Source organism: Xenopus tropicalis, chromosome 8 (genome assembly GCF_000004195.4).
Source record: "Xenopus tropicalis strain Nigerian chromosome 8, UCB_Xtro_10.0, whole genome shotgun sequence".
Classification (NCBI taxonomy): Eukaryota; Metazoa; Chordata; class Amphibia; order Anura; family Pipidae; genus Xenopus; species Xenopus tropicalis.
In genome coordinates, this window is record NC_030684.2 from 80,656,760 (window position 1) to 80,668,546 (window position 11,787).

The 11,787-nt window shown below is 40.5% G+C and overlaps 1 protein-coding gene across 1 annotated transcript; it reads right to left on the bottom strand.

Annotated features, from left to right (window-relative positions):
- Positions 1–723: 723 nt before the first annotated feature.
- Positions 724–11,150, bottom strand: lgals4.2 (lectin, galactoside-binding, soluble, 4, gene 2). The gene is made up of 9 exons (XM_002939255.5): positions 11,042–11,150; positions 7,592–7,680; positions 6,350–6,554; positions 6,079–6,231; positions 5,309–5,344; positions 5,179–5,208; positions 5,008–5,096; positions 2,781–2,946; positions 724–2,248 (listed from the first exon to the last, which is right to left on the bottom strand). Exons 1-9 carry the CDS (start codon positions 11,084–11,086, stop codon positions 2,102–2,104), a joined length of 960 nt encoding a protein of 319 aa, XP_002939301.2. The 5' UTR covers positions 11,087–11,150; the 3' UTR covers positions 724–2,101.
- Between the last annotated feature and the right edge of the window lie 637 nt (positions 11,151–11,787).

Below are 11,787 nucleotides of genomic sequence, written 5' to 3' on the forward strand. Positions count from 1 at the left end.
AAGCACAACTTGCGCTGGAATTTTAGGAGAAAAATTATGTTGCCAATTGTTTCTGAAAGTGCATTTTGAACACAACATATGCAGTGAGTAAATGGCCCCTATTGTTCATACCAGTGCTGTCCAACTGGCGGCCCGGGGACCGCACCCACCTGTCTGGTTGCTTGATGGCTTACCTTTGTATAAGCTTTAAATATTATCAGTACTGTGATTAACTGTCCCCCTGCATTGCTCACACCACAGATTCAGGCTGTTATCCCCCTGTATTGTTTAAATATGTAATCTCCTGTACTGTTCACACCTTTTAATCCCTGCATTGTTCACACCACAGGCTTAGACTGTAAACCCCCACATTGTTCACCTGTTCACACCTCAGACTATAGGAGCAGTAGAAACCCACAAATAAACCCTGCACACTACAAAAAGAACATATACTGAGGTGGTACTGCAATTAAAAAGTTTTTTAATATATAGTTATTGTGCAGACTGTAGGAGCAGTGCCAGCATTTTGTCACTGTATGCTGCCTGTGTGTGCCATACTCTGCCTGCCTTATGCTGCCTGTGTGTGCCATACACAGCCCAGTGTGACTGTAGCTTTAAAGTGCAAGGCCAGCTCATTGTGGGTAACAGCCCTCAAAGGAAAATGTTCAGAAAGATGTGCACAATTAAAGCATTCTTCATTTGCATTTTTGCTATTTAATACAACACTAAAAGAACAGTAATAAATGACAATGTTTTTGAAAAACTTTATTTTGAATAAAATCTGCTTACATGATTACATTTATTGGCCTGCTATGAGGAATGGCAAGTAAGAAAAAAGAGCGAAATCTTTTTATCTGCAACAAGATGTGACTTGGGTTTTGTAGAAAAAAACCTGTTAGGCAGTACAGTACAGTACATATATCGCTAATGAATCTGATGGTTCTCTATGGGTCCCTTCATTCTCTGAAAGGATATTTTGCCGAGGTTGCTGCTTGAAATGTTCGAGAAACTCTAACATAAATGGAGACGCTAATCAAATATTCCGCTAAATACTTCCCTCTGGGGGGGGGGTTGGCCTGGCATCAACGCAGTCACACATTACTGGGCAGATTTATCAAAGTGTTAAATTAGAGCTCACTACAGAAAAAACTCACCCGCTTTCTATTTATTTCTATGGAATTTTTAGAAGCACATTTATCAGTGGGTGGAAGTTCACAACTTGATAAATACAAATCCTATAGGAATAAAGAGAAAGTGGGTGAGTTTTTCTGATGTGAGCTCTAATTTTACACTTCAATCTGCCCCTAAGGTTTGCATTTACTAATGTACTGATGTATTTTTTTTTTCATTTTTTTTTGTTCTAAACTAAAACTTACATTTTTTGTGTAAAAAAAAATTGCGTTTTTTTGTGATTTATTAAGCTGCAAAACCACAAAAAAACACTTATACAAAATTTCACCATCTAAAAGCTGTCGATGTCATGTAGAAGTCAATGGGAGCTGCCCTAGGCAAACTGTACCAATCATTTCATTTGTGGCTTTAGAGGTTCTCAGGGTTTTTTTTGTTTGCAAGTCCACAAAAATTTGTGGAAAGACATAAAAACACCAAAAAACATGGATTTCTTGTTTTTTTTCATTACACATTTTAATTCATTTGTGCTTTTTCACTTCAAATCATTTAATAAATGAGTAGACATTTGTGGTTTTAGTAGAAATGAGTTTAGTCGTGGTTATAAAAGCTATTAAACCACAAAATCAGAATGTAAATAAATCTGTCCCTAAGAGTACTCAGTTTAATAGTTTTTGTTAAAATAAGTAGAATTAAAGTGATACCCTGTATTAGGGGTGTACCAAATCCACTATTTTAGGATCCGGACGAACCCCGAATCCTTTGCGAAAGATTTGGTCGAATACCAAATCATTTTTATATGAAGTGATTTTTAAGGATTAGGATTACCTAACGTCTGGTTGCATTGTAGCTTTGCATACTGTAATTTTATATGGGAAATCATAAAAGCACAAAGAGAAAAGGCAAAATCAGTAGCTAAGAAACTCAGGAAGCATTCTATGAAAATTTGATAGCAGGAGAAATGGCAAATTACTTTTGTTATGTTGATAGAAGATCAGAAATGTACAAAGCAGAGTTTTAGATCCCCATCTATTTCCATGGTGTCGATTTGCTGCAGATTGGTGAGACGATGAACATAGTTGAAGCAGTGGTAGCCATTCACATAGACTTTAAATTGCTTCTCCCCACTACGTACAGAGATCTGGTGGTGAGACACAGTTGGGCAGGTTAGATCAATGCAAGAAACAATACAGTCTACCAACACCAAAATACAAATATACTGTATTGACACCACCACAACATTTTTTCATTCAGTAGTGCTACACTAACTTTCCTTGTATGTGCCTATTCACTACAGCTAAGGACAGTGTAGGGAATAGTGCAACTGTGTGCGATACAGCAAATATTGCTGGGCACACCAGAGAACAAAGTTGTATGAGAATAAGTGGAAAAAAAAACCAATGGATTGAATGCAAATAAGGAATGGTTTGATGGGCAATCCTATTTGTTTTATAGTATATTGTGCCTTCTTAGATGCTATTGCATTTGGAAAACATGCAAAGAACATTTATTTATTATTATCTATACACACATATCAATATATTGTGTGACATCTACACCCTGCACAATTCCCATTGTGCCCTATTTTCACAAATTACACATAAGATTTTACTGCTCACATGTTCCTCAGCCTGCTCAAGTTAATCTAGAAGTCCTTTGGTTTATGGACTTACATCAAAGTACTCGCCCTGATGAAATGGGTTTTTCACAACATCTTTCTCCTCCTCGCCCCAGGTTCCATTTATAAAGCTGTTTCTGACCAGTGTGTTCTTGTTTAAACGAGGGTTAATGTGCAGGGCAATATCATTCGTGTATCCAACTTTGAAGCTTATTTGGAAACTGTGAAAGTCACAAAGGGTAGAGAGTTATATGCAGAAAACACAAGCATTGAACAGATTATTTTTGCAGGGTATTTTATTTCTGTACACAGAGGTTCGTGTTATAACTGGCCTTTGTAGATGATTCTCTATGACATTATTATAGGCAGATGATGTCAGTCCTGGAATGCCAATGTAAAGTCTGTACCAATGCCGATTCCTGGATAAGATAGCAGCTGCCGACAACAGCTACTGCACTAATGTACCGTATATACTCGAGTATAAGCCGAGTTTTTCAGCACTTAAAATGTGCTAAAAAAGGAATCCTCGGCTTATTCTCGAGTCAAGTAGTAAGTGCAGTGGCTGATTACCTGTCCCACCGGTGCATCCATCGCGCGATCACGCACACACGCCGCACACGCATGGGGGGGATGTGGCCTGCGGGGGGGATGTGGCCTGCGGGGGGGGATGTGGCCTGCGGGGGGGGATGTGGCCTGCGGGGGGGGATGTGGCCTGCGGGGGGGGATGTGGCCTGCGGGGGGGGATGTGGCCTGCGGGGGGGGATGTGGCCTGCGGGGGGGGATGTGGCGACATGTGTGCATGCTCGCGCGACAGAATACTGCTAATAACGTTTAAACTTTATATGCATCTGGATATAGTTTCAACTCATTTTCTTCAGGCTGTGTGCAAAAAAAATACAAATACATCCAGTCTGATAATAATGACCCAACAGGGACACTGGACAAGTTTGTTTATTAGAGATTTGGAGGCTGAATAAACCATGGTCTGCATGTTGTGCCTGCAACCTGGATTCACTCAGCAGCCTTGAAGGTTTGTGTTGGCCATTTTTTTAACATTAAGCTTTGGTCAGAACCAGCAGTGGCAGCAGGTGTACCAGCAAACAATCCTTTAGTAACCCAAAATCATCATTACGGCATGGCCCCTGAATCTCTGCTAGACACGTGTAACCATGTAGGCCTTTTATTACCCTTTTATTGCTGGACATTCACTGCTGGACATACACTATTGCTTTTAGGGAATTAATCTGCTGCTGCCAACATTATATATTTAGAATTCACAGGGGGTCACGCTGAGTGTCCTTTTATTAAATAATTTGATTATTGAAACTTAACAGTAGCGGCTGCATTTCCCACCCTAGGCTTATACTCAAGTCAATAAGTTTTTCCAGTTTTCTTAGGAAAAACTGGGTACCTCGGCTTATATTCGGATCGGCTTATACTCGAGTATATACGGTATGTATGTATGTATAACTTTATTTATAAAGTGCTACTTATGTTCGCAGCGCTGTACAGTAGAATACAAACAGGGGGTTATTAAGATAATAATAGATAAATACAAAGTAAGCTGTAGAGCTTACAATCTATATATAATGTACAGACTGAGCAGTCTTACTGCGCATGAAAGCCATGCTCGTAGTTCTAAATAAGCTAAGTCCATCTCATTTATGGCTAAACTCAAGTTACACCAGCCAGCTGGACGATATCTCTGTATGGAACCTAAAGCAACTTGTGCATGGTTAGCCGCTCAGGTATAAAGACTAGCCATATGTGGCCAGCAGGGCCTTGCCCTTTACATATTAAAGTTATAGGATCTGTTACAGGAAAACCCTTTATCCAGGAAGCTCTGAATTACAGGAAGGCCTTACTGAATCCTTACTGGAGGCAAAACAATCCTATGGGGTTTAATTAATATTTAAATTATTTTTTTAGCAGACCCCTTATTCAGAAAACCTTGTGTCCCAAGCATTCTGGATAACAGGTCCCATACCAGTACTATATTCAGATATTCAACACCAAGACTTTTCTAGTCCTAAGCTTGACAGCTGCATGTACAACTATCGCTGCTCTTTTTCAGATGTGTCCAGATGTCCATTCATCAAATAAATCTCTGCAGCCCATTTCTACCGTCTTTTAACAAAAGCAATAACAGAACGTTCCACTACCCTAGCCATACAGAACAGGTTTCCTCCTACATAGTTAGACATTATTCAATATCATATTCTCTCCCCCAACTTAGTTCTCTGGTCCCTGGCATAACTCTATATCTGCTACCCCACGCTTACGTCTTTGCATTGGAGTTCACAATTCCTTTGATGACCACTGTACGTTTTGGAATCATACCTCCACGGATATTTGCTTTAAATGGGGTAATCTGTAAAGTAAGGCAGTTATTAATGTGGGGTTAGCAGAAAATGTCCCAGTAAGAGGAGGTATTTACTGGTAAATAGACTTACCGGATGCAGATTTGGGGGACCCAGCATAGGCTGTATGAGGACAGAAAGGTAAAAGAGTGTAAAGAGAGAAATGCCACCATCAAAATATTCTCTACACATGCACAATTAACTATTATTATATTATACTAACCGGGAGAAACTCCTGTGAGGAAGACATGAGGAGACCCTGAATTAAGAGAGTAACATTTAGTTACCACAAAATCAGAATAGCATATCTTTGGGTACAGTAATGTCATGGTTACTTTTGCCTTAATTTCCCATTTTACTGTAATGGCAAAAGCCAAAATATTCCAACCTCCCAAAAAAATACATTTGCTGCCATCTGTTGCTACAGTTATAAGGGCTCCTGTACATCCATAAGTGCAGTTGTGGTCCCCACGCTTTCCCTGCAGTCAGTTGTGTTTAAAACCACTTTTAATAAAGGTATTTGTGTCAAAATGCACTACTTACACTTGCGTATAGTTGTGCTAGGTGCTAATCAGTTCTTCCTGCCTTCCATTCTGAACCCTGCAGACCAGGAGGTAGCTCCAGGGTTCCCTCAGCGCCCTGTGTCAATCGCCTCAGGTCAGTTGTGTCAAAAGAATAGGGCACACACTGGAAATGGCACCAGACATGCCCCATTTGTGACGAATGAGCATGCAGTTACATTAAAATTTTGACAAATCCACCAAACTTGCAGAAGAAGCTGTGCAATTGCATCATCAGCATTGTCTGTGTGCTACTGCAATGATGCTGGTTTTCTGGGGTAGAACTCTGGTTTGCACTTTGCTCACTGCACTTGTGAAAGTCTCATACTCATGTCTATAATCATTATTATTAGCTATTGGCGCAGTCCCATCTATTTCTACATATGCAGTTGCTCATCCCAGAGAGAGAGCAATTATCTTAGGGGATGCTTACTGCTCCTTTAGTACCGCCAGCTCCAGATGCAGGGCCATTCCCAATGATGCAAAGAGCCTGAACAGTGATTTCTCCTGTCACCTGAATCCAGCTGACCCGCTCCAGAGGGATCCGATGAGCAAACTCATAGAATGGGGATCCATTAACAGTAACCTAGAATAGACAAAATGACACTTGAAGAGGCAAATTTACCAAAATCAAAATTTTTCATTTTTTTGCTGGTTACTAAATTGAGCGTCAATTAAAGCATAAGAAGCAGCATCAGTCAAACCTGATAATTATTCGGAGTGATCTCAAAGATTAGTAGGAACACTTTCCCAAGTTTAAATGGCATTTCTCGCTTCATCTCCTCTTTCTCCCAGGTCCCACCCTGTAAAGAATTAAAAACAACACGATCGCGCCCATCATAGCGAGGATTTATGTGGAAGGCAACGTCTGAACCATCATACTGACCGGTGGAAAAGTTTATAGCAAACCTGGGGATTAACACGAACAAGGGAAAAAAAATGAAAGGTGACATTAGAGACAAGAAATTTTATGTGTAGGTCAATAACAGATTGTGGGGAGAAGAAAGGAACTAGAGGACAGGGTAATGGTAGAAAAGTGTATGTTTAGGCACAGCAACAAATTAAAAAAGGGAAAGATCTGCAGGTGTGGTAAAAATGATGGGAAATACAAATATGTAAGACATGGCATGAAGTAAAGGATGAATGGTTTAGGAAGAGGTATGAAACAGACATAGAGAAAAGTGTGCAGGGCAAAGATGTGGAAGACAAGGCACGAGGAAGGAAGTACAGGTATAGGACCCATTATCCAGAATGCTCGGGACCAAGGGTATTCTGGATAGGGGATCTTTCTGTAATTTGGATCTCCATACCTTAAGTCTACTAAAAAATCAATAAAACATTAATTAAACCCCAATGGATTGTTTTGCATCCAATAAGGATTATTTATATCTTAGTTGGGATCAATTACAAGGTACTGTTTTATTACTATAGAGAAAAAGAAAATCAGTTTTAAAATTCTATATTATTTGATTAAAATGGAGTCTATGGGAGACAGGCTTTCCGTAATTCGGAGCTTTCTGGATAATGGGTTTCCGGATAAGGGATCCGATACCTGTAGTAGTCAGATGGGATAACAAGGGGATATAGAATTTCATGATCATTTATGTATAAAGAACCAGCAGGTTACACAGTGCATTACATTAATTTCCAACAAACAGGGGTTTTCCAATAATTAAAGAGAAGCTAGGACAGAAGGCTATGTGTGAAATATGGGGCGATGATAAAGGGTTTTAAAAATGAAAGGCAGTGAGGAAAGAACATATAACATGGAAAAAGAAGGGACAGAATAATAGGTGTGGTATACAGGGTCGGGCTGGGGGGTGCAGGGCACACTGATGCTGCCACTGCAGGGGCCCTGCACCCCCCAAATGGACCCCCACCGTGGTCCCCACATAGCCCCCCGGTTTGTAACATACAGCAGTTTAAAACTTGGGCTTTTATCTTACCTATTACAAGAACTAGGAGGAACAGCCTGAATGACCACAGCCATTCCCGGCCGCAGGCCCCCAGCAATTGCTGAAGTGTAAGGGATGGGCTAGAAGAGACACAGAGGGTCATTTATTGACATATTTAACATAGGAAAATTTCACAGTTTATATTTATAGAGATTCTAATGCATAAACATTAAAAGCAGCTCTTCTTTTAGCTGAAAGCAATAAACACAAATGTGTTTAAAGACACAGCATATTACATGTACGGTTTATTTACATTAAAGGGGTAGTTCACCTTTAGGGAAACTTTTTTTTTTAAGAACGTTTCGTTCGTTTTCAATTGGCCTTTATTTTAATGGTAAAAACAAAAATAAGGAACGATTGCAGTTGTCTCAGAGTAGAACTGTCTATATCAGTGTTATCCAACTTCTGTGGTACTAAGAGCTGGATTTATTCCGACCTTAAAAAGGGAGTGGTCAAACTGGCTTCCATTATTGACCCTCCACCACGGAGGGCCAATAATGGAAGCCAGTTTTGACCACTCCTTTTTTAAACCACACCCATGTTATCACAAGAGCATATCCAACACCCACAATTGGTGCTCACTGCAGGGATATCTCCCATCATTCATATGAAAAATGTTGAAGTCATATTACATACACACATATTATGACACACCCTTAAATCCATATGCCTCCTCCTGTCCTTTGGATAGCACAGCAACCCCCAGCACATAACCACCCTAAGGACCATAAAATGACTATTTCCACATACTAACAAACCCCCACAGACTCCCCTCACACAGGCAGCATATAGCAGGCATAGTATGGCACACACAGGCAGCATAGGGCAGGCAGAGTATGGCAAACACAGGCAGCATAGGGCAGGCAGAGTATGGCACACACAGGCAGCATAGGGCAGGCAGAGTATGGCACACACAGGCAGCATAGGGCAGGCAGAGTATGGCACACACAGCCAGCATAGGGCAGACAAAGTATGGCACACACAGGCAGGGTAGGGCAGGCAGAGTAAGACACACACAGGCAGGGTAGGGCAGGCAGAGTATGACACACACAGGCAGGGTAGGGCAGGCAGAGTATGGCACACACAGGCAGGGTAGGGCAGGCAGAGTATGACACACACAGGCAGGGTAGGGCAAGCAGAGTTTGTACACACAGGCAGCATAGGGCAGGCAAAGTATGGCACACACAGGCAGCATTGGACAGGTAGAGTATGGCACACAGGCAGCAGAGGGCAGGCAGAGTATGGCACACACAGGCAGCATAGGACAGGCAGAGTATGGCACAGATAAGGAGCATAGGGCAGGCAAAGTATGGGGACCCACTACTTTATATATTATCTCACTAACTGGCCATGGATTCTGTCCAGTTACTACAGTATAATTGCAGACTGTTCCATAGGCTTGAAACTCTTTATTGCAGTCTCTGTACACTCAGGTAGTCTCACTTATCTTGATATCTCTGTCACAGTCTCTCCACAAATGCAGACTGTCAAATGGATTTGATACCTTGCTCACAGTCTGTCTGCTGATGCAGGCAATCTCATAGAAAAGTCTCCCTAATTTGAAGGTTCTAGGTTTGTTCTAGGTTTGGTACACAATTAACAAGCAAGACTAATGCACAGTGAAGATTTGTAGGTTTCTGTTTAGGCTTGCAATTCTAAGCAAGTGAGTACTCTAACAGTTGCACCCATCACTAGATTATGGTTAACCTACTATTAGTACAGAGGCTGGGAGTGTGCTTGGATTGAAAAATACCTGTAGGTAGGGTGGGGCACCTGTGGCTTTTCCTGCTACAGAACCCTGAGCGCTGCCTGTCTCACATGCACAGAGGTCCATCCAGTTATTTCACAATGATTCAGATATTTTTCTTTGCTGAAAGATGATGTGGCAAAACTACCCTTCCCTGCTTTACTCTTATTCTAAAGAGACATACCTTATTTGCAAGAATTTCATATTTATTAACTACCTGTCCATATTTGTCTGCCTATCTATGGATTGTCTGTCATTTGATGAAGTCTATGGTGATGATTAAGTGTCAGGGTCAGTGGGTCCTTGTAACAGTGGCATGGGGATTTAACATGAAGGTCAGTTAGGGTGAGAATTAGAAAGAATGGCTATTTGCTCTTCTAGATTTACCTGTAAGCCCAGCTTCAAAGTTAGTTATGGTGAGATTTGGAGAGATAAGCATGCCTGTTTTTTTATCCTGGCTTCCATGGCACACAAGACACGCTATTAATGTGAAATAGGGAAAGGGTGTGGCAGTCTTCCACAAGTGAAAAGTGTGCTACATTACTATATCTTTACATATGAACAGTGCTACTAGTTTGCTATCTATTAATAATAGTCACTGTTTGCTGCTATTGAGTATAGGAGAACCTACTAAGACCAACATAGCACAGTGCAAAGTACACTTTTTGGACACAAATTGCATAATGGAGGTATGTCTGTGTGCGATGATGGAGGTAAGTGTGGTCTGTATGATTTTGTGGAGAAGCAAGGAGGGGCACAATTTGTCTACAGCAAATATTTTTAAAGCCTTAGAATGTGTATTTTCTAGCAGATAAGCAGAAGTCAGGCCAGTTAGTCCAACAACATCAAAAAAGTCTGAGTCAGGGAAATTGAATTGATCTGTTCCAGTCTATAAATGTCTTTAATAAAATCTTAACAAAATCATCAATATTCCTAAATATGTTCTCTTGTATGAATACAAACAGTTTTTGTTTTCCTTAGGGTAACTGTATTTTTACTTTATGCAAAGTAAATCTGTATTGCCTCAGACTCCCCAACTGATAAGGCAATACATGTAGTTAATACTGCAAAATGTGGAAGCGAGACACACCCAAAAATACTGTCTGGGGTTGGAAGGGGGAAACAGCCCACGCAGTCTGACTTTTTACATACCACATTGGTCATCTACAACCTGTCTGGTAACTTTTTTATACCAGCGTTTGCAATTTAAGCCAAAAATATAGAATAAATATTATGCAGTGCAAATACTAATCTGTCAATCTGCTGAATGGAACAAGTGCCCAGGTCTGGCTAATAGACCCTTAGAGTATCAATGCATGAAACACGAAATGCTTTGTCCTTTAATGGGCTTTTCTCATGCAGATACATTGTAAGTCCTACAATGTCCATCACTATGTCCATAATTTAAAATGTAGGTAAGGATTTGTAACATAATCTCCACACTGAAACCCCACTAAAGGACCACTAGAGAGCCACAATGAGGTATAATGTGTCATATTTGTTTATAGTTTTTTTTAACGATTCAAATACACCAGATGCAAATAATATTCTGTGCCAGCAAAAGCCATCTCTGAAGCATACATTTGGAAACACAGACAGTTGCAGGGTCCGGTAGAGAGTATTAATATTTTAGAGGGAAAGAGTGAGAGACAGTGCAGACAGATGCACATTATGGAAATAGGATGGCTACTCACAGGATTGTAGGCTGGCTGGTAACCAGGAGCAGGTACGTATGCCATGTCTGTGCCAGTAGGAACGTCTAACTGAAGAAAGCTCCAGGGGAGATGTTTTATAACTCAACAGAGGTGGGGCAGACCCAACCTGTCCTAGCATATACTGTATGAACTGGAAAATCCACTTGAAAATGGGAGGCATCATGTAGAAAAAACAAAACTACAGGGACTCCTGCTGGAGAATGGGTATACAGATTCAAATACTAGATTATAAACCTCATTAATATATTCTTTTTTCTCCTTAAACATGGACACTGAGCATTACTTGCTGTAAAGCCTAGGTATTATCCTCTGTTCTCTTACAGACAATGATCATTACTTGCAGTTACAACATGGATACTGACCATCATATGATTCTCTAACATGGACTATGTTCATTATTAGGTACTATTTGGGCAACAGGAAGAAAGTAATATAGATTAGAAAAACATGGTTAAAATTACTTAAGGGCATATATTAATGTAATGCAGATGCAGTTTTAAGATTGGCCCCGTAGGGTAGCAAAGTCAAATCATCTTTTTTAATGCACAATGGACGGTCCAAAAATTACAGGTTTCCCAAGTTTCGGTTTGAACACATTGTGTGGTGTGGTAGAATTTTTTAACCATGTTCCTATATTTTAGCCGTGCTTAACAGTCTTTAGTGGTGCCCTGGCTGGGCATCAACATGTATAAGAATGCAAAATCTTTCCATTCTTAGCATTTAGA

Bases quoted from the DNA above. Each gene is read 5' to 3' on its own strand.
- lgals4.2 (XM_002939255.5), bottom strand. From the start codon at position 11,086: ATGGCATACGTACCTGCTCCTGGTTACCAGCCAGCCTACAATCCT. The intron at 6,555-7,591 runs GTAAGATAAAAG...GTTAATCCCCAG, and splicing joins CCTCCTAGTTCTTGTAATAG to GTTTGCTATAAACTTTTCCA. The intron at 2,947-5,007 runs GTAAGCGTGGGG...TGACTTTCACAG, and splicing joins GTGAACTCCAATGCAAAGAC to TTTCCAAATAAGCTTCAAAG.